The 24,255-nt window shown below is 40.9% G+C and overlaps 1 protein-coding gene across 6 annotated transcripts in view; it reads right to left on the reverse strand.

Moving 5' to 3' along the window:
- grm8a (glutamate receptor, metabotropic 8a) overlaps positions 1-24,255 on the reverse strand; it is a 412,486-nt gene that overhangs the window by 180,406 nt on the left and 207,825 nt on the right. For all 6 annotated transcript variants that reach the window (XM_039791865.1, XM_039791870.1, XM_039791869.1 and 3 more), the window contains exons 7-10: positions 12,152-12,291; positions 9,195-9,341; positions 6,572-6,993; positions 4,943-5,309 (exon numbers count right to left, since the gene is read on the reverse strand). In XM_039791865.1, the coding sequence (XP_039647799.1) occupies positions 4,943-5,309; positions 6,572-6,993; positions 9,195-9,341; positions 12,152-12,291 (1,076 nt within the window). The remainder of the gene's footprint in view (positions 1-4,942; positions 5,310-6,571; positions 6,994-9,194; positions 9,342-12,151; positions 12,292-24,255) is intronic.

Below are 24,255 nucleotides of genomic sequence, written 5' to 3' on the forward strand. Positions count from 1 at the left end.
AAACAGACATCTGCTGTGAACGCTGACTGGGAAAGGGTAAAAGCTCATTTACAAGGAGTCGATGGATTCGTCTGATGGAACAGATATGCTTCCGTTTTAGTCAATCCAGCTGTTTACACAGGCGGCTTCGTCTGCAACCCAAAGTGTATTTTTATGCTTCAAGTCTATTTTCTTCCATTTTACGCATATAACTACAGAGATTGTGTGTAAGGCTCTGAGCGTCGCCAAATGCTGATTACCTAAACAACACTGTACCTGAACACATCTTGTGTAGATACTGACTGAGGGCCGAAAGCTGCTGCTGCTCTGCTAACCTGCTGCTTACACCGTGCAGGCTGTTCTTGACATTGTGAACGACCGTGGGATAGGGTTGCAATTTCTGGAAAAAGGCTAATAAAAGGCAAGGCAAAGTTTAAACCACTCCCACAGAGATGCATTATACCAAAGTTACCCTATCGAGAAGTGCTGAAGCACACCTGGTGGATTGAATGGCACATAGAGGGTCCAAGCCCTCATACAATTGGCATTTAAAATGTCGTCACATAGCCACTATGCAAGCCACTGTTTCAACAGGAGCCTTCTCACAAGCCCCAATGCCAATTACAAATCAACAGCTAGCATGAGCATCTTACGTAGCTGTACATTTATCATGCAAAGTATCTCAGAGTGATCATCAGTAAGTGTGTTGCAGTATAGTGGGCTATTGATCGTACACAAATACTGACAATACTGAAGAATGATTAGGCAGAGCATGATGGCCATTTGATGACAAAGTTAACCATAATGTGAGTCATCTTGTCATCTAACCTAGAACCTCCATCCCCCTATGCCCATTCAGAAACCAAACCTACGCCCTTGGTAGAGCTCTCCTCATTAAAGCCCCATCAGCGAATCACATCATCACCTGTTTATTCCTTTGACTCGTCTCTCTCCTCCCTCTCTTTTGCTCTCTCTGTTAGCCAGCCAGCTGCCACACACTCCAGAGAATATTCTAATTAGAAACAACATACACAGACGCACAAATGTGCACTGGTGGATATTCCAATTAAATACAACACACCAGCGCCAATGCACGATAAGTCGCTGGTGGACATTCTAATTAGCCGAATAAACACGGCACAGACACCGGCTTCAGCACGTCCAATAACATACACACTAGAGTGCGAATCGGGCCGCATTTTTCTGTCCGAGCCCTGCCCACGTTCGACAGAGCAGTAACCGAACCCTGCCCGAGCCAGACAGGCATTTAGATATTTATGTTCGAGCCCGACCCGGGCCCGACACAGTTAAAAAAAATAAATTTTCTCATACTAATGACACATGTACGTTTGTTTGTGTGGAAAGCCCACTTTTATTAAAGATGCAGTAGGTAAGTCTTATAAAATTAACTTCCTGTCATATTTGCTGAAACTGACCCTATGTTCCAGTAGAACTACATGAATTATGTAAAAAAAAAAAAAAAAAGACTGCTCCTCTGGCACCTCCTACAGCCTGTAGTGCCATTGGCAAAATTCCACCGCTCCCGGTCGATTTTCTCCAATCAGGGCCACAGGGGTGGTCTATCTGCCTGTCAATCACTGCTCAGGCACACGCATATATAGCGTTCTCCCCTCCCCCCTCCCCGCGCACGAGCTGCAGAAAAGTTTTCCAAAACTCCGTAAATAATGGAGTGGCTTTACAGAGGTGGCGTGGCTGCAGGATTTTAAAGATCTGAAGAACGATGCAGACGTAGCCACATTTCCTCTCAACAGGTAACATAATTACCATGAGTGATTTATCTTTCACTTGGTTATTAGTAGTCAAAAGTCCACAAAGCTACGTTGGTGAGGATGATAGTAACGTTAGCACAGTGGTCGGTCTGATATGATGCTGAAATGGCTAACGCTAGCCTGCTAGTTAGCATTGTTTTACTGTTGGTGAGTAAAGTAAACATTGTGTTAGTGTTTAGTTATTGAAAATGTAGTTGACATGCCGGACGGCAGTTCTGTCAAACTCCGTTGTGTGGGAGGGGCTTAGGAGACGGTTTGGGCTGCAGCAGAAAGGGGGGAGGGACTGAGAAGTTGTCTATGTTCAAATTTGTTGACAAAGTCCTGGCTCTTCACAATCTTACCTACTGCAGCTTTAAGCAACTGTAGGAAGGCATTCGGAAATGTCAACAGACAAGCGCATCAGCGCACACGGGGCAACAAGCGCACGTTAACACAGGCGCGTACCTACATAATAAGCTTTTTTAAATAAAAAATGTTCAGTGCCTTATCGCGCTGATGTGACCGAGCCTGACCCGAACCCGAACATCATTTCTAAATATCTGTCCAAACCTGGCCGGGTATCCATCCTCTAATACACACAAACATGCATCCTACATACGCACGGGTTCTCCACCCCTTTTAAAATATGAGTCACAATTTCAGTCAGTCAATTTAATGATGTCATGATGGGGTCTAATCACCAAAGACTTTTCTCATTTCACATCATTATTGTGTCAATAAATACCTGTATAAAGCCATACAAACTATATGCATAGTATGCATATAGTTTGTATATGCATGAACACACCCTAAAGGTACCATGGCACATCAGCACCTACAAATGGTTCCAAACACACTTACATCGACTCACACGACATACAACTTAAAGATAGAGAAGCTTCCAGCTGTCATACAGTCACCTGTTTGAAACCCATGACTGGATTAAACCTGTCTGGGGAAAGTGAATCAGTAATGTTGTCTTTATTGGGTTATAATTGTAATTAAACCCCCCGGATCATATTTGCGTAAATGTGATGAAGTAAAAAAAATTAAAATATACTTTACTGAGTCATTTAAAACTTCCTGCATCAATTACTCCAAAACTCCCTGGCATCTTGTGGGGAAATAAATGAGAGTGAGCAAAGAAAAGACAGTATGAAACAACCAGCAAGAGTATGATTTCCCTGATGTGTGATTAAACTGGATCACTTTGATGTCAGCTTTTTGCGACAGAGGCGGCAACCGCCTTTAAAGCAAAATGGGCTGAGACGCAAGGAAATGGAGAAATGAAAATTGCCTGACTGACACAACAAAATAGGGAGAGACTATGACTTATTGGGGAAGACCTTGAAACTTCAGCGGACATAAAGGTAGTCAGCATTTATGTAGGATGATACAATTGGACTGACATTTGAGAGCGTGTAGATGGACTCCTTCAAGGACACACTTTGCTTTGGAACTGTACATTGACTTGATTGATTTCCTTCCTAAAAAGCTTGAGGTTTGTGGTGACATATGTATCTCTACAGTGTATGTGTGTGTTTATGTGCACATTATTTTACACTTAAAACCTGTGAATAAAACCGTGCTATTTGTGTGTTCACCGCCATGCCTTTGTGTTTGTTTACTGCTTATCTATCCACTATACAGTATGTGTGCATTTACAGTGTTCACTGTGATGTATACCCTGTGGCATCTGCAATCAATGACCTGCCTTGAATCTTAATGAGTGTATGAAGGGTTTTATTGTTACATCTAGAATAGTCACACTATCAAAAAATGGAATCAATAAACTGCATGCAAGTAAACACAATGGTTTACTGTGTGTGTACTGTAATGTTATGAATCAGATAAGATGTTTGAGTGTATGTATGGTTATAGGCTTTCACACAATCAATCATTCACATACCTGATTGTTTCCCTAAGGCATTGGCTCCCGACCTTTTTTTTGCTTACAATCCCTTTAAAAAAATCCAGCGATAGCTAACTGTGACCCCTCATCACAGGTTATGGCCATAGTGTGAACAATGAGCCGTTAAACCAAAACATGATTTGTCCTTCTAATATTGTTTCATTTGAAGGAGGTCCGTGGAGGTGAAAACATCAAGCACCCTGGGCCCCTAAGATTTATCTTGGGACATCATAGGGGGTCCCAGCCCTGCAGGTTGGGAACCACTCCCCCAAGGAATACAAGTATGTTTGTCTCTCTATTTGTCATCTGTGTAAGTGTGCATAGGATGACTTCAAATATCCAATAAAACAATATACAGGAGATAATGCACTGTGCATCCATAATGAAACCATTGTTCATTACATGAAGCCTGAACCCTGTAAAGGCTGGCCACACACACAACCTTCACTGTGTGATAGTTACATCTCACTCACATCACATAGCCATCAATAATTCACTAAAGGTAGGAGGAATAAGCTTGACAGTACAACTCTCTAAAAGCCTGGACCATGGCATGGATCTAGTCAATCAGCCAGTCAGAAAATCCTCTTGTACTCATGAAGGATTGTCAGGAGATTTTGGACTCTAAGCCATTAGTATATAGCTACAATTGAAAAACATCTCTCAGTGCCAGGAGATGCCGTTTTGGATCTCCAAAAGGTTTGTCTGGGGAAGAGAGAAGGCAGATGTTTTGCTATGGTAATACATGCAAATTTATCATTCAAAAAAAGTCTAAATAATACTGCAAAATGGGCTCAGGAGGGTTTCGTCATGCTCACAGAAAGCCCATAAGCCCCACTATCACAACCCACCTGTCATTGAATATTCATCTTATAAAGGACATTTCACACAAATATGCATTAGAATCACACAAAAATCAACTTAATTCATCGCAACCTTTTCTATAAAGTCAACCCATGCAGAAATTCACCCTGGCGTCATCTTTCCTGTAGACTGTAGTGTCTCAAAGAAAATTGCTTTAAATCCCGAAGAGGTCATATACAGGGTAATCCAACAGATAAACGCACCGACAGACACACACACCATGGTTTCATCCTCTTTGCAGACTAAAAATGATGGGAATGAAGTACAAGCATCTGCAATATACTCACACTCCCTGTAGACTGTAGTTCATAAAGAAAATGTTAAAAGAAAAACACCAGTTAAAGTATGCAGATAATAGGATTGTAGGTATATAGTAGCACTGACAGAAAAAACAACAATTAAAAACATACACACTTACCCTCTCTGCAGACTGTGATGTTCCAAAGAAGATGGGTATGAACGCCAGCCAGATGATGCAGGTGGTGTACATGGTAAATCCGATGGGCTTGGCCTCGTTGAAGGTTTCGGGCACGCCTCGCGTCTTAATGGCGTAAACTGTGCACGTCACCATCAGCAGGATGGAGTAACCCAGGGAGCAGATGAGGGACAGGTCCGAGATGTCACACTTGAGGACGCCGCGCGCTGACATGGGGTCCTGGGTCCGCTGCTCGCCGTAGTCCACAACCGTGTGTGGCGGGTCCACCGCGAACCAGACGAAGACGCCCAGCAGCTGAACTGAGATGAGTGAGAAAGTGATGACGAGCTGGGAGGCGGGAGAGATGAACCTGGGAAGGAGAGGATTACTGATATGAGGAGGCGGTGCAGCAAGGGAACAACGCTGCAAGAGTTTAGTTTAATAACGAGTGGGGTAACCCATGCTAGAAAGTTTGTAGTGATGAGAATATGTGGGCTTTAAAAATGTACCTTTATGTAATTTTTTGTAATGTAATGTAAGTCTTTGGCCAATAAAATATTTTACAAATATATTTAAATTCCTGCTGGAGCTGCTCCCCCCGCGACCCGACACCGAATAAGTGGACGAAGATGGATGGATTTAAATTCCTTGACCATCAACATGAAACAAGGCTGTTTTTCATAACATCTAAAAGGTTGATATAAGTTTTCTACACAACAGCAGCAATAAATTATATTCCTATACATGCAGCCATACACACGCCCACAAAACTCACACTAAGAATCGAAGGGAGATCAGGGAAAAGGTAATGTTGAGATTTTGGGAAATAATTGAAAAAACATGGGCAGTGAGGAGAAGCCCAACACATTGCACCAGATAGGGGAGAAGGGATGATCATCTAGGATGCCAGAGAGACAAAGGGGGCAAATAATACCCCAAAAAAAAAGTGTAGTAAACAACCTGCTCCTTCAAACTCCCAGGCTCGAAGGATGCTTAGTGCCTGTCTACCTAGAGGCACAACACATACTGGAACGTCAAAAGAACTTCAAAATCCTGCCTCACGGTGCCCTTTCTTGTTGTTTTTCAATGTATTTACCTTTAATTGATTGTTTTCCTTTACACATAACAGGAACTCACACATCTAAAATACAACTAAATAGTTTGTTCAGTCTTACATGGAATTTGGAAAATCCTAATTATCATAATAAATGACGTAATAAGTAATAGCAGTACAATACCACTGACTCTCACAGATGGACGGTGCCGAAGGAAAGACAGCGTAGCAGGGACATGAACCTGAGCACTATTAAATATCCCATTAACATTTTAGCCACTTAGTTGATGCTCGCTCCCAGAGTCACTCACACCGAGTGCAAACAGTACAATAGGTGAGTGTGAGTTCATGACTCTCATAAATAATGGATGAGAATTAAATGATGAATAATGACTGCAAGCAGCTTAGTAAGGAAGAAGTGGAGGTTAGGTCTTCATGTGAATAGGCACACCCGAGTACACAGAAAAACACACTTACGGCGCCCTTCAGTGCTACTACACCCGTCCAAATATGCGTGTTCTGAACACCCAGAGGGCAAAAAGACAGTGTGTATAATGACAGAGAGGTGTAGTGTTCACCTGGGTGCTGTTACAGACTTCTTCCCTTGTTCAAAGATGCGGTGTATCCTGTTGGTCTTGGTGAGCAGCGCGGCATAGCTAAAACACATCCCCAAGCCCAAGAAAATCCTCCTGAATGAACACACTCCCACATCGGGCGTCGCAATCATCAGGAACGTGATGGCGTAGCAGAGGAAGATCCCCGTTAGCAGCACGTAGCTCATCTCCCGTCCCGACGCTCGCACGATGGGCGTGTCATTGTGCCGGACAAAAGTGACGATGACGAAAGAGGTGGCGATGATCCCCAGCATGGAGATGAAGACAGGGACGATGGCCCAGGGGGAGTGCCACTCCAGCTTGATGATCGGGATGGGAACACAGCCAGTGCGGTTGACATCAGGTCGCATCTCATAAGGACACAGCTCACAAGTGAACTCTGATGCCTGAGGAGACAGTTTTGATATTGTACATCAAATATTTGTGCATGTGTTAAATCTGTATACAGCTTCCACAGATATGTATATAAACCGCAAATCCCCAATGCTTCCCAAACTCTTCACATAAATAAGGCAAATATGTATATAGCTTCCACATTTAAGGCAAATACACTGTAAATCCCCAAGGCTTTCATGCAAAAACATCTCAACAGCTGATTAGTTTACCAAGAAGTTGGGGCTGAGCTATTGTGTGTCATCTACCTCTGTAAACTGACTCATTAATGAGGGGGAAAAGCACACATTCTACACATTTTTGTACACTTGCTCTACAGTGCACTTCCGTGTTTTTTGTCATGCTATGTTTTTTTTCCCTCCCATTCTACTAAAATCCCAAATCTACCATAAATGTGTCAACAGATTATTGATTTTACAGCAAGTGCATGAATCTGCTAAATTAGTATTGATCGCTCATTCGTACAAGCATTGCTGTTGTGGTTGATATTTTCTTTTTCATTTATTGCTTCCTAAACGAGGGAATTATTTGCACATATTCTTGCTCGCTCATGGCTTTTTCTAACTTAATATGAAGGATTATGGGCTGCCAAATTGTCCCCAACCGTGATATAATTAACATGGGGGGGGGTGTATCTTTATAATGTGTGATCAGACCCTTTTCCCTCACCTCATATTATGCACTTCCATTTGCTAGAATAGCATCTGTGGGGTTCTTCTGCATATATAAATCCAGTCATATCCAGTTATATGTCAGTATAACATGGGTCAGTGTAATGTGGGTCAGTGCAACATAGAATGGTCTAATATGGATCAGTGTAATATCAGGACAGTTTGTGGGCTGTTCACTATAGTCGATGCTTTCTTGTTTTCTATATGTCCCTTGTTGTCCACTCTTGTTGTTGTTGTTGTTTGTTTTAGGATGATGTGATCACTGTTCTTGTCATTGTCCCTTTGTATATAGTCTGCATATAGTGTCTTTGTATGTATTCATTAATTTGTGTGTAACACCAACCTGCCAGGGGGTCTGCAGATGGAAATTAGCCTAAGGCTATAATCTGGCATATTTACATTTGTGAAAATGTTCATTAATATGTATTGTCCCCCTTTTCTTTCAAATAAATAAATAAATAAATAAAATGGGCCATCCAAGTGGCTTTTTTTGATTGCCCGAAATGAGTTCAAACAAAAAAACCTGAGCCAGTGGGACAGAACTCTACTGTAGAGTAAGAGTAAGCCAGAAAACAGCTGTCAGAAAGCAGATGCATGCAAGACTAATATGTTCATCATTTCAAAGTGCTGTTATTGCAAACAAATCTAGTAGTAGATTCAATCTTTAAAGCCTTCCACCAAATGGGACTGATTTTGGCTTTAATTGTTAAGCATCTAAGGTTAGACATCTGGTCAAAATCTATATTTTAATTGACATATAAAGTTTACCCAAGTTGTCTGGTTAGGCTAAGAGCTTCTGGAGGCTTTCCCGGCTTTCAAATCACAACAATCAAGGTAATTAACAAATCAGGGAAATCTCTGACTTTACACAAACAAGATGGACAGAAAGTGGAGTGCATTGACGCAAAACCCACTTTGGGATCGACTGCCAGAATGCATCCAGAATGTACAGTATCACAGTACATGTTATGTAAATATTCACTAAATTCTCCATCGAGTGACAAAAGTGAATTATATTTTAGGTGGATTTTGCCGCCCGCAACCTGTGAACCGTGTAACGCAATTACTCAGACAGTATACAGTTTGGTGGAAAGTGTCCAGAAAAAGCTCTGGATTAAAATTTATTTTAATCCAGAGCTTTAATCCAGAGCAAAATTATAACAAAACTGGTAACTTGAATAAAAGGAAATGGCGATTTATACACTTTGATCCCATTTGAAATGATATACCAAGCCTTACTGTAGAGTGCAATGAGACCACACGTTCATGATGTGTGTGTCAACAAAGTGGCTCAAATCCTGTGCCATGGTACTTTCAGCATTATTTACTTTACCAATTGAGCTACAAATTACACTTCAGTGGTACATCTTGCTTTTAAGGGAAGCCTGTTTTTCCATTTTGTAGTTTCTGCAAAAGCTTCACAAATATAGTCAGAAACAACATCAACACACAGATGGTGAATGGTGTACTTCCAACTGAGCCAACAGCAAGTACTGGCAGCCTGTATTCCGCCAGAGACCTACCTGATAGTGGTATCCTTCACAGCGCTCACAGTGCCAGCAACACGGCACACCTTTGACCACTTTCTTCCTTTCGCCCGCACGGCATGGGATGCTGCATACAGAGGGTGGGAGAGATGGGTCACCTGTCTTCCAACGCATGGCCTCGAGCTAGGAGAGGAGAGGAGAGGATTTAGGTTTTCAAAGTCTCTTTTACCATCTCAAAGAAACACAATCACAAAATCAAAAACAATTCAAGAAAAGAAAAACTTTAAGAAAAAGGAAAAAAACACAACAAAACCTTTCAAAATAACAAAATTGTACTTTCTTAAAAGGAAGGACTTATTGGGAATTTAGCTTATTCACCATAACCCCCAGAGTTAGACAAGTCGATACATACCCTTCTCATCTCCGTGTGTGCTGTAAAGCTGTCTGACGGCTCCAGCGGCATCAGCCCATAACAGAACAGACAGGTGAATGGTTGCAGTAATCCTACTGCTCCCAATAAGTGACAAAATAACGCCAACATGTTCCTATTTACGTGTTGTGATTTGTAGAGTCACAGCGTGTACAAAAAACAACGTAACATGAGACACAGCCATCTTCTAACCGTAAACAAACCGGGAACTATATTCTCAGGCGGAAGAATATAGTACTTGGGCGGAGTGATATGCTCGCAGCAAGCCTGTCCGAGAATATAGTTCCCGGTTTGTTTACGGATAGAAGTTGGCTGTGTCTCATGTTACGGTTTTGTACACGCTTTTGTGACGCTAAATCACAACGATGTAAATAGCAATACATATAAACAGCTATTTTGTCACTCTCTTTGTCACAATTCGGAGCAGTAGGCTAGTTGGAACCAGTTACCTGCAGGATCTGTGCTGGGCTAAGCTAATGCTGGAGCCGTCAGACAGCGTTACAGCACGCACGGAGATGAGAAGGGTATGTATCGACTTGTCTAACTCTGGGGGTTACGGTGAATAAGCTAAATTCCCAATAAGTCGGCGTGTTCCTTTAATCAAAACTGAACTACCAACTCTCCACCCTCCCCCACAGAGCATAACACCCCCCTACAGCCCACAAACGACTGAAGTCCAGCAAACTGTCCATTATCCGGTAATAGAAATGCTCCACCCGTCGATCTGGCTCTACACTACCAGCACCCTGAGCCCGGTTCATGCGAGTTAGCCAGATGGCCAACTTTGCAGACGCAGACAAGTTCAACAAAATGTGAACAGTCTCTTCTATTTTTTTTTACTGAGAGGAGACTTAAACAAAGGTATGAGATCTGTTCCATATGACAAATGTAGATTTCGCTTGTTTTCATGAAATTATTTGTGTTCATGTGGCAAAACAAAACTTCCCATCTTCTTGTGGGATATTATGTGACATAAAAACATTGGCAGCCATCTGCTGAAGCTGACATTACTTTGTGTTAAAAAAGTCCTTTAACACGCCGTGTTCTCTGTACCTGAAGAAAGTGTGTCTTAAGGGCAACTTGTAGAGCAATTAGCACAAGCAGATCCTCTGATAGTTTTCCTGAGCGCTGCCGGGCACAAAACTAACACCAGCTAGTCTGGAAGCCCACAATCAGATCTGGCACAAATAGGCCATCTGTATTTCCTTCTGTGTTTGTGTGTATGTGTGTGTTTTAATTTGTCATTATGTGTGCACATTCTTCCATGTGTTCATTTTGTTTGTTTGTGCTTGTGTCAAACTGGCGTTATAGTGAATCCCTTAAGCTTTCCCTATGTCTGGTATGTGTGCGTTTTAAGTTGTTATGTGTGCGAGTGTTTGTCATTATACCCAGTCCCTGAGGTTCTTCTGTTGCAGAGGGTCCTTAGTAAAATGGAGCGTTACTTTTTTGTGAGAGTGTGTGTAAATTGTTTAAAACTTTTTTATTCTGTTTTATCAGTATTTTTACTCATTCTTTATTCATAGCCTTAACGGGGAAGTTTTACATAAACACACCCTATTTTGCAACAATAACCATAAATTATGCACCACCCAAAACAACATTGAACACAATAATAGCTTTATTTATAAACACCAACTCATCTTGGTCCAAGTACTGTATGTCCAACCAGACATTAACCATAAAACTCACTGGCTTGATTTGTACTTTGTCTGTTGCACAGAGCTGTCCTCTCTTTATGCTGAAAAGCATTCAAACTGTTTGTTTATCATAAAAACTTTTACCTGCTGCCATCTCAACATCTGCCACTGTGCCTTCAAACCCAACTGGATTAATAAACAAATCAAATACATCTGTCAATTTCTCAACTGTCAAAGTGCCCGATCATGTGTGTCTTAACTATGTGTTGTCCTATGTGTTGCTGCCGACTCTCTCTCTCTCTCAGTCAGCCAGGTCGTCCATCAGGCAGAAAGCACTTGGTGCCTATTAGTCTTCTCATCTGTCATCTGGCCTTTCTAATGAAGTCCTGGGTGGATTTATAACACTAAGCACACTGGCGAGCTCAAGATGTTTGTGTGCATGCATGCGTGCATGTGTTGAATCGTGTTTTTGTGTAGGTGTATACGATGCTCAGGTGTATGCTCTAATTTTGGTGCCAGCATTCATGGATTGTATATATTTCTGTGTGGGTGTGGGTGAGTGTGAGTATGTCCCTTCACAACACGCAGCATTTTTAAAAGAAAGAATGATCTACACATGCTGGATTCCAGGAAACTTTTGCGTCTGAACAAAAGCAATAACTCAAATCAATCCAGCCAAGTGACAGGGGATTTTGAATTCATTGCAGCTGCTTATGGTGATGTTGAACTTTCATTCTGCTAAGGCATTCGGTCTATAATGCCTCAGAAGCTTCAATAAACCACTCACATTAAAATATATTTTGTATTACTGTAAAGGCATATTTTCTTCATTACACAGAGGTTAGCTGCTAGAAAACTTTCAATATGCAGCGAGCTAGAAAAGCATGAGCAATAGTGTGTGCGCGCGTGTGTGTGTAAAATCTCACTTTGAGGTGTAGCTTATTGGTCCAGGAGCCAATGACTTTGTACTCTGCAGTAGACCTGTTGGTTCTCTGGTACTGGAAGATATCGTATCTTCCTGGAGCGTCTCCATTCTCATTGAAAACCACTGGTGTACCGGCACTTCCTGGAACAAAAACAGTAGATGTTGGAGAGGGGGTGAACTTAGTTGTTTAATGTGATCCAGTTACATTTTGATGTGCGCTCAAATGGTTCCAGTTTCTACTGATAAGCAGCTGTACTCCCTCGGAAGAAACAAAGACTGTTAAAGGGATACTTCACCGATTTAGCATTCAGCTTTGTATCAGTAGAAACCCGATAGTATTTCTGAATGACCGTGCCTCCCTCCCTCATGTCCCCCTGAGACGAGAGATTTCTGCATTTGGGGCCAGGAAAAAATCTTCCGATGACGTAAAATGACGATTTTTGCGTCATTGGAAGATTTTTGGGCCAGAGGCAAAGGACTACAGCCAGTAGTAGGATCTACTTCCGTATGTTTTCAACACGCCCACAGGGGGTTGGACTGCCGAGTCTGGCCGAGGTATTCCGAATGAAAACGACTGTCAGCCATCTTGAATCTTCGCTAAACAGGCTTTTCGTTTCGTTTAATTCACGCCTGTGTTTATACTCTGTGTTTAGCTACACCAATGCTAGTATGCGTTAGCTGAACTTTACGGATCCTGCTTGCAAGTGTGCGCTCATTTAGACCACAAACTGGACTACATCCAACTTCAACGACACTCCCAACGTGAGTTCAGAGACTTTGTGTTTTTGTTGTGGAAACATGCCTGAATAGTGTACCGGACTTTCCAGCTACCAGGCCTGCTAGCCCTCCGAGCTAGAGATGCTCTGTCGCCGGATAAAAGAGGTGGGCTGTGTTAACACCGAGTGGCGCAGAAATGTGGTGATTTGTATCCATTTAACTGCTAACTGCTGGTGGAGTTTGTGACTGTTAAATGCCGACCATTCTACATTACACACTAATTCACGGCTGTGTTTATGCTCGGTGTTTACAGCCCACCAAGCACTAATGCTAGTATGCGTTAGCTGAACTTTACGGAGCCTATAAAGTGTGTGTACTAAATGTAGCCTGTTTCGTATGTCGTTTTTATATAATTTCGTTTTTATATATGTTAAATGTGTAACACCACTTGAGTCACAATGAAACGTTGTTTCGTGTATATGGTTGAAATGACAATAAAACACGCTTGAGTTGAGTTGAATGCCTCTGTCGGTCTGTCAAGCGGTAGGCGTGGCTTGGGAGTGGACTCAAAGCAACGAAGCAGGTGCATTCTGGGATTTGGTGTTTTTCATCCATATAAGACCAAAACACATTTTCTGGCTTTTCTCGGCCTAGAAGGCACCAATTTCAATTTTTTTTTCACATTTCTACTACATAAGTGACCCAATTTAAAGATATATTCAGCTTTCCAGCAGTGAAATATTCCTTTAACCCTCTGAGGACGAAAGACGCATCAGCAAGTCCAAACCATGTTTGACAAAACTGAAATGCATTGTTCATTATCCTATTAATATATGATTATCAATATACAGTTTACTTTATATATATATATATATATATATATATATATATATATATATATATATATATATATATATATATATATACACATACACTACACTATGCCTTTGCAGAAAGGCCTAAATGCACAAATTACATACATAAGGAAAATATACAATGGTTTCAGAAAGTATTCAGACCACTTCACTTTTTGCACATCGAGAGCTTTCGGTTTTTGATTTTTAATAAATTCACAAAAATGTCTAAAAACATGTTTTCACTTTGTCATTATTGGTTATTAAGGGTAGATTGATGGGCAAAATTGCAAAATTGCAATTTAATCCATTACAAATTGAATCTACAACACAAAGTGTGCAAATAGCAAAGGGGTCAATACTTTAATACGTAATATTTCCTCAGGCCGTGTGTAAAGGAGCCAAGATAGCAAAAGAACTGTCACCTTTAGTCTTTTCTCTAGGCTGTGTTGTATTGTACCTGCTTGTGTGTGGTTGGGTGTCGTAGAGTGGTGTGATGGAATTATGCACACGCATGGATAAGTTTATGTGTCCTGTAAGGTATAGTTTTCTCACGACCAATGAGGCTGAACACAAACCTTTTATCCTTCCCCCTCTCTGTCTTACTCACCTTCTGTTTTTTATGTAGCAATACAATCAAATCAGATTGCTGAATCTGGCATAGCATAAAAGAAATCCAATTACAGTGAGCATGCGGCAAAAGCACTGCATTAGGGAAATTCCACCTGTGTACTATAAGTCATTGATATGGTGGGATGATGCTGAGGAAATATAAATACACTTACCTGTTTGAAGTAAAGCGAGAGATAAAAAAATTGCAAATCGACTAAGCAAATGAAAACCGAGACTGACAAAGTAGAGTGTCAGACAGACAGAGGAAAAGAGAAAGCCCAGAAAACATCAAAGAAAAAGGGAAAGTGTTTGAGATGAAAACAAAAGCTGAATTGAAAGGGTGACAAAAGGGATAGGGAGGAAGAATAGGGTGGGTAGAGAAGAGAGGACAGAAAGAAAACTAATCACAGCAAAATGCGGAAAGAAAGAAAGAAAAAAGCTCTCTCATTGTCATCATTAGTGATGAGAGATACATATAATGGGTAAAAGGGAGAATAAGCAAGAATGACTATGAGGTTTATTGGAGAGAGAGTAAGAAAGATGAATGGAGGAAGACTGACTCGATAGAGAGACACAGGTAGAGGTCTCAATCTCTCATTGTTACTGTTCCACTAGTTATGAATGAGGTCAATTTCTGTTTCAATCATCCATTACCCCTCCCACTTTAATTGTCCTACGCGCACACACTCACGCACACACACGCACACACACAATTACGAAACTCATGGATACAGACCAATCAAGCCTTTTCCCTCACCCTACAATGAGGTATTTTGGCATATCGTTGTGCACCATAGTAAAAGCGGCTCAATTTATGGTTTTTATAATCCAAATTGCATTGATTTGAATAAAGCATAGCCAGTGCTAAATGCAAATATGTTTGGTGCACTTGCTAGGCAACACACACTACTGTTACTCTTGTACTTAGTGTGTTTGCAGTGTATAGGGACACAGGATGATGTTATCACCATCTTCTAATTTACCTTTGCACCAATCATGTCTTTTTAGAGTCAGTTTGGGATGCAGAAACTAAAACAGTTGTTTAGAGCAGAGACTTGCTGTCAGGTACTCTTAATTATGCAGCACAAAAGCAGACTGGTCTGAAAGCAGTGGTTACCTTGAGTAGAAAATGACTATTCAATCTCATGGTGTTTGCACCATTTGTTCACAATTTCTGAGTAAGGTGAATAAAGACAGGACACTTTTAAAAGCAGCAGCAATTACTGCAAACACATACAATAGGCATGACAGGAGCTGGCAGCATCTAGACTGACAACCCCTCATCAGTTCTGATTAATGTTTTAGTTTAAGAGATGCATGGACAGACTTACTGGCCTATGAATTACCATTTGGGTTCGGTTTTGTTTATTGGACACATTTTTAGGAAAGGGCTCTTGTTGTCCTGTAGAGCAGGGGCATGGGGAATTTTACTGAGTCACTTAAAATGCATCTCAAATTAACTAACAAAAAAAATAACCATGTACTCTTTTATTGTTTTACATTAAGAAGATGTACAGTAATCCCAGCAAAATTGTTTGTCTGCTGGGCGAGTAAAAGGCAAGAAAAGTGAGGGAGAAAAAAAAAAAACAATCATTACACCGGTGAATGGGTTAATGTACTCTGGCTGCACTACTGTCATCGGTGTGGGAGGAGTGACATAACATGTTTAGTTGCCATGACCTTGAAAGATAAATGATTTACTTGTCACCCTGGAAACACACCTCCACCTCCTCGTGTAGTGATACCTATCATTCAAAGCAAGATGCTGCACTGCAGAAAAATGCTTCTGCCATAAACTGAAATTTTCTTTCTTAAACACAACCACACTAGGGTAACACATTGTCTAACATAGCACTTAGTGTATCTCCATGTCCACTTTGTTAGATGTTATTTACATATCACTAAATGGGTATTTGGCAGGCATTGGATGTATTTGTCAACTTTTATTCACATAGGTTTTTATTGTCGAAAGGTTTACCTTGTCGACCCTTTCTCCCAAAAGCCAACCAAACTAATAACTATACTTTTAAAAAGTGCATTTTGATTGACTGTACCTTTTAAATACCTTACAGTATTCATTATACATTTAACAAAACACATATCTGTTCTGTAACGGGTGATAATATTGTCACCGTTGTACCTCAAAATCTCTGTTCTGTGAGGACAAAGTAAATTCTTGTAGTAAACTCTTTTGATGCCAGTTTCTTCTTCACCTCGTTTGCATTCATTTTGCATAACCTAAAGCAAGCTGACAAGCTTCTAAATTACACAGAAAGTGATGGAAAGGCCTGGGGGCTCATGCATGTTAACCAATTAATTGTTTTACTCCCTCTGATTTAAGGAAACATTAAAACATTAAAATCTCTCAGTTTGATTTCTTATTTGGGGAAGGTTAGGTGCTCAGATTAGGCTGTGCATATGTTTTCCTAGACTTAGTTCAACTCCCAGGTGTTCTCCCTGCAAGAGCAAGGCACGGTGGCGACACAGGCATAAGCTCTGCTGAAGTGTCCCCGAGCAAGATCCTGTTTCCCTGCCAGACAAAGCACTCTGTAGCTTCCCTGCCGAGTCAGAGGCTTTCCCTTTGGGGATCAACAACCGACTATTACAAGAAACCCATAACTTTCCTCTAGATTTGCAAGGGAAGCTCACCCTTATCTTCAATATTGTAACTATCTACTACCGAATGAAAGATTTCATGCAAAGAGTGAATTTAAATCTGAAATGGACTGGCAGACAGAGACAAACTTAAAGAGTGAAATAAGAGGGGAGACGGTTATATTGCCACAGGAAAGTAGATGAAGAATTGATTTGCTTTGCCACTAAGTTCAGATATATTCCATGTCAGTCACACCCATCTAAATCGTACTAACCCAAGAGAAAGACATAAGGATAAAAGTGAGCAAGACAGCAGAGACGCCTCAACTCTTAGCCAGCTTAACAGCTACAGTGAGGCAAAAGAAGAGAGAAAACCCAAAGAGACGGAGGTAAATGAGTGACAGAGGAAGATGGAAGAAAAAAGGGAGAGTAAGCAGGTCTGCAGGAAAGCATCAAACCCTGTCTGACAGATAGACACAGAGACATAGATTGACTTAAAAACAAGGGAAGAGAGGGGAAATGAGGGTGAAAAAGGGAGAATATGTGCGAATACCACATCACTAGCAAGTGAAACTCCAAACTTTCTTATTTTGACCAAAAAAAAAAAATGAGAGAAGGAGATCTACAGTACTACAGAATGTGTGATAACAACCAGTAGCATAGGCTCTAAAAGTCCCCGCTGAAGAAGATCAAAAACTGGAAGGTCAGGGGCCAAAGGAGGGAGGGAGGGAGGGAGGGAGAGAGAGGGAGAGAGAGAGAGAGAGGAGAGAGGGAGAGAGAGGGAGAGAGAGAGAGAGAGAGAGAGAGAGAGAGAGAGAGAGAGAGAGAGAGAGAAGGAACAACCTCTCTGTTACAGGAGATAGAGAGACCGTGCGACAGAAGTTGGAGAAGTAGTAGTAGCAGGGCTATTATAAAGCCCTCAGCCTTGCCTGGTTCACTTTGGGTGAATAACGCATCTCCATATCAGAGACTAAATGTTCATGACGGGGAGATGTGAAGACGACAATGCAGCGTGCATTAATAAAACATTGGTCCGTGTGTGAGTGTGTGTGTTCTGAGTTTTTGCCAACAGGCTCCCATCTGCGTCAGAGAACGACAGACACAAACAGACAGTAAAAGCACAAAAAGAGAATAAGAAATGAAAGTAATAATGAAGCCTGAACTCATCACACACACAAAAACTTGTCATTTTCACAGTAGTCTCCAGAGGAGGAGGTAACTGAAACTGAGCAGCTGGCTAAGTCCAGACCTCATTGCTCATTTCTGCACTCGTTTCTCCTTCTTTCTGAATTTTCTCTCACACAAATTGACTATTTTTGCAGTCTGTTTGCAGTGTCCTCCAAGCCAGTTTTCACTGCTTGCTGTATGACTCTCCTTATGGCCAACCCTCCTTCCTTACACAGCAGCTGTGTCTCCTTCCTCTCCCGTCCAAAGCATCTTTTGCCTCTCCATCCCCTCCTCTCTCTCTCTTTACCTCCTAGCCTTGTTCCATCCCACCGCTCATCATCTCAAAAACTACCCATTTTCTCTCATCCTTTTCTATGTGCATTTTCCAAAGTACTCTAACCCCCCTCGTCTATCCATCTCTCCCTCTAAAATCAAACCCCCCTTTTCTCAGCCTCTCTGAGCAGAAAAAAGGCAGACAAGGACAAAGTTTTTCAGAGAGAAACAGAGCAGATAATGGAACAGGCAAAAGAAACAATACATGTTTAAAGAGGATCCAGCTCTCTGTCAATAAAAATTAATAGTGAAAGTGAGATTAAGACAGAGAAACGGAGGGCCGGAATGAAGGATAGATTGTCGAGAAGGGGTAAAAAGGAGGATATTTACTTAAGAGACACTGCACATTTTACAAAGACACACCAACTTATGTGGGAATGCAAAAAAAACTAAACAAAAAAAAAACCGCGCACAGCCCAAGAAAGCTTTGTATGGCAGTCATTACAGAAAACTAATTTAAATTGCCTCCATCTGTGTCATGATCTGCATTCACTGCAGTCTTAGAGAGAAAATAAGGGAAGAGAGAGGAGTGAAAACAGAGGGAGAGGGCCACTATTAAGTTGATCAAAAGAGACAAAACAGCGTGAACGGGGGATGGAAATACAATTTAGAGGGAATGAAAGCGAGGGAGAGGAGAAATAAACAAAACCAGAAACAAGAAGTTACATTACCAAACTTGGCAGAGGAAAAGAGCGGGGGACGAGGGTGAGAGAGAGAGCCTGAATAGTACCAATGATGAAATTACACTAGTCTTATGTATTAAACCATTAGATATAGTCCTATGTTATATCACACGTATGTTTAATAGCATTTCTTTAATATGTGACTGTTTATTTGTGTGCAAGCATCAAAGATATAGAAATAACTTTCCAGCTTTTTGAACTCGTCTGGGTAGCCTTCGAGAGTGCACACACACACACACACACACACACACTATGTACAATAAGTCAATATATCCATAACCCTCACTGTTCATTATTCATCCATGACTAGTATGTCCTTCTTTGCCCTTACCTTTGTCCCTACCTCCATCCATGCTTCCCAGCAGTACAGTACGCCATGTATGCTATAGCATGGCACAAGTTGGTGTTAAAGTGTTTGCCTGCACAATGTTGTCTGTCAGAAGATTAGGGCAGATGCTTGTATTTTCCTGTCTCTACAGCTGACAGACTCACATTTTATCCGGTTGAATCTAATCTCCGTCAACGACACATTCATGACAGAAAAAAATATATAAATATACAGTATGTGTGTATATATATATATATATGGTGTCAGAAAAGCTGCACAGATGTGAGATTTAGTGGTGTCTTAGGATATGCAATAACAAATTATTATTCCCATCTCATTTCCTCAAACTCAATTCAGCTCCAATTGAAGTTTGTTTTTGTGTCTACGTGGATCCATGTCTGCCTGTCTACGGTATTCAATTTGGCTTTCTGTTTGATTGCTTTTATATCTGCCTATTCTCATTCTGTTTTCTTATGGAAACTTCTATTCAGCAAATGATCCCCTTGCAGAAATTAGCCCATTCCAGTGGCAAGAGGTAATATCTAACACTAAGAAGATAATAAGAGTAATAGAAAACACTATATGGAGGAATACAGGCTATATGTACACTCAAGAAAATGAGCTGTTGGTCTGCATGTCAGTATATTGACAGTATATGTTTTTGCATTTCTATCGTTATAATGCAACTGTTTGGGCTACCAGTCTGTCACTCTCTCACCACATTGAAATCAATCACAAGCCAACTAAGTATACAGCTTCAGCTTACAGTGGGTGGGAATCGCTTCTCATGGGGGGTTCACTGTTTGGGATCGCTACCAGGGTAGGCAAGGTGATACCACCTGTACAAGGTTGGACATTATGTCAATAATCTCCTACTTACTACCTGCTGCTTGTAATTCAGCAGCAGGTAGTAAGTAGGAGATTATGTGCGAGTCTGAGGAGTTATTTTCATGTCTGTGTGCCAGAGGGACTGGCGTGAACACACGGATGACCTGTATGATATATTAAAATATCCACATTGTAATGTATGAGACTTAATAATATCTGTTATTGTTTGAATAGTTTGACATTCAGGGAAATATCTTTTTTGCCGGTAACTCGATGACTACTACGGTCAATTATAAAGCTAGAGCCGGGGACGCGATTAGCTTAGCTTGGCCCAAAACTCTTTACAAGAAATACATACACTACGTAAAAAAACTCTAAAACTACAAATTGTTTTTATACACATCTGTTTGTGTACTGATTAAACATAGACATACTGTGTTAATCAGTGACCTATAGACATACTAATATGCAGATTTTTAAACTTTGGAGGGGAGCCAGTCTAACTCATTTCCACTACTTCTATTCTTCATGCTACACCAAGCTAATCGCCTCCTGCCTTTACCTCCATTTTGACCGGACAGATACAAGAAAAAAAGATATGTGATAACAATTTTCTCATCTCTAATTTAAAAAAGAAGCATATAAAGGTTGCAACCAACTATTTTAAGTTTAAATTAATCTGCCAGTTATTTTTCAATTGATCGAGGAATCGTTTGCGTATAAATTGTCAGAAAAAAGGCCCACTATAATTTCCCACAGCTAGAAGAGGTATCATTTTTTATCTGATTGACTCAAAGATATTCCGTTTACGGTTATGTATGATACACATTTCAGAATCCAGAACCAGCAAATGTTGGGCATTTCTGTTTCAAAAAAATGACTAAAAGGATTAATTATTACAATAGTTGCAGATTGAGTTTCTGTTGATCAACTTATTGTTGTAGCTCTAAAGCCTACTTCCTGAAATGCCAAACTATTCCTTTCATTTTGTGTTTTCCTGTTTCGTACGGACCCCACTACAGCTAAGTGATACACATTTCTATGAGCGCTTCAGTGTGCAGCTGTAGCCCTCAGATAGCACTCTGTTTGTCATTCTGTCAGGCTGAGTAACTCACACAGCCCAGGGCTATTATCACTTACCTTGGGTATCAATAGAGCCAATCGCACAACACAGGTGCTGTCACTATACGCGTCTCTGTAATGTAGTTTTGTTTCTATTCTGTTGTGTCTGCTGTCACACAACAGCCCAACACTAGAAAAATGATTGCCGGGTTGAATTGAGGGTTGTGAATGCTACGTGCTAACAGAAATTAACGATTATATTTGAAACAATATATTGAGACACTTGATATTGATTTCGTACCTGTACACCCAACATCTGTATTGTGTGATTGGCTTCATTGAACACAAAGTAAGAAAAGAAAGACATTTGACAGCGACATAAAGTTGGCTATCGAAAAGACATCAGCCATTATTGTGCAATGTTTATCACGTGACAATTGAGAAAGAAAAAAAAAAGGAGAAAGAAAAACAATTCAAATGTAACTACATTATTTTGGACATTCAACATCAGTCAGACATCTCCCTCCTCTTACATGATTTAGCCCTATTCGCACGGGATAAGTATTACCTGGTGACCTCCAGTCATTTGTAATAATTGCGGAGGTTGTCTGTGATCTTAATCCCGTGCGAATCGGTCATGTCTGTAATTTGTAAAGTAATAATTCCCCCGCAAATGACCTACCATATTTCGCTGAAAACGGAGGTCCTGTGATAATATTAGTCCCATGCGAATCGGCATCTCTGCTTTGTCCAGGATTTGGCGGGGCTTTTTTTTTTTTTTTTTTTCAAGGTACCCATTTCCTTCTTTTGCGCCTTTTTATCCATCTTTGGCGAAGAATGGAGGGTGCGTTGGAGTGTTTTGACAGTGTTTTGGGTGCTGGGTCATGTCGCTATACATCATATACAATTTGCAGAAAGAGAAAGATGAAAACCACCACAAGTGCTGATTAGATGGCGATGGATGACATGTATAGCAGTATGCGGTAAGTATATTTTTTATGTTTGTATCATACATCTAGAGATAACGACAAGACATCTTCCAAGCAATAGCTTATCAAAAATAATGCACAATCAAGCGAGGGGGCTCACTTCATAATTAGAGGTTAATGTTACAAATAAATCAAGCGTAAAGCTTGAGCTAATAGATTTTAACCTGGTGAAATGTTTATCCATCTAACCGGACCCTGCTTGACACCACCCGGAGAAAAAAGTGAGAGAAAGAAAAAGGAGAGGTCGCAGTTCGGACGATGACTGACTACCCGGTTGAGATTGTGTGTGTGTGTGTGTGTGCGCGTGTGTGTCCTCGAGATCTTACCACACACAAACACACGTAGCAGAGCTACCCACACCCATGTTTCTACTGTTGCTTAATGTCAGTAAATTCGAGTAAAATCACAGGCTTCACTTATCCCGTTCGAATGCGCCAGATGAAACTCAGACGTGGGTGGGTAATTTATAATTCACGCGAGGTCCTTAGATAATACTTATCCCGTGCGAATAGGGCTTTACATGAAGTTTTGGATGAAACGCAGACAGACATTCTTTCTCTCTTCATCTTCTCCTTCTTAAGGTTGCCCTAACCCAGGGAAGTTTAGCATCTTTAAGTTCCTATGCCTACTTCACCATTCATTTCCCCATTTGCCTGTCTCCTCTTAAAGTTTTTAAGAGTCTGTCCGTCTCTCCGTTCTACACTATAAAATCTAAAACCCATTGTTTTCTCCCAGTTTCTTGCTTTTTAAGGTCATGGTGGCCTGGTAAAGTCTGATATATTCCAGTCAGAACATCCAGCCTCTCTCTCTCTCCATCTCTTCCCTCTTCATTTTACTCAGCTAGTATTCAAGCATTGCATGGCTCTGTTTTACTCTCTTACTATGACAGTTCACTTTCTTTGCCGAATTGAGACATTGTAAATGACTCTTCTCATCTGCGTCCTTCTATCCTAAGCTTTATTAGCAAAGTTCATCTTGCTTTTATCTCACCACCCCAACACACCCTCTCTCATTGTCTTTTACACTTGCGTTATCTCTCCTGGCAATCAGCTTTCACATTTTCCTGGCCAGCTGTCCCTCTTTTTTCTTCATCCATGTCCGCTGATTCTCTCACTCTTCCACCTGCAACTCACCCTCCACTCTTCTCCATATGTTCTTCCCTCCATCTCCCTCCAAGGTCATCTCCACTCCCATAACCCCCTCTTTTTCCACTCCCTCGTCCCACTCCATCATTAATGACTGGTCAAGTTCATCATCTTCAAGCAAGTTACTCCTCGAGTGCTGTCTCCCTGAGGTCATTATGAGCCAATGAGTCTCTCTCTCTCTCTCTCTCTCTCTCTCTCTCTACACAGGCAGGTATAAAGTTCATCATCTCAAAGTCAAGCCACTCTAATTAGTGCAAGTTGGTTCCCATGGCGATGTCCATCTTGTCTCCCGGCAGGAGATATAACCTGGCAGTGATAAGCTCACAATGAGGTTTCTTGCAAGCAAGTACAGAAAGAAGTGGTCTTTGATTTTTTTTAGATCTTAACTAACTTGACTTGTATTTAGGAGAACTTAAACTTTAGATCGTCAAAATACCAAATCTCAAAAAAACAATGTATATATTGTTATTATTGTTAATACTTGAAGGGATCTAAAATGCAATTTGTTTTAGAATAAAATACACTCACCGTGTTAAACTCTATTAGAAATTCATACCCCACAAAGTAAGACAATGAAGTCTCCATAAAGGAGGTTATGTAACTTGCTTTTACGATTCCAGCAAGACAGTTAGGGTTGTGTTCAAGGTCTTTCTCACATATGTAAAATGACATTTCAAAATTCCAAACCAAACTAAATATAAACCGAAAAAAAGAGAAACGGCTTAAGAATTGAAGTGATGAGTCAATGCCTTTCAGGAGTAGGAGTGATAGGAGAGAGGAAGAAAACACAGA

The sequence above is a fragment of the Perca fluviatilis genome, chromosome 23 (assembly GCF_010015445.1).
Source record: "Perca fluviatilis chromosome 23, GENO_Pfluv_1.0, whole genome shotgun sequence".
Lineage (NCBI taxonomy): Eukaryota > Metazoa > Chordata > Actinopteri > Perciformes > Percidae > Perca > Perca fluviatilis.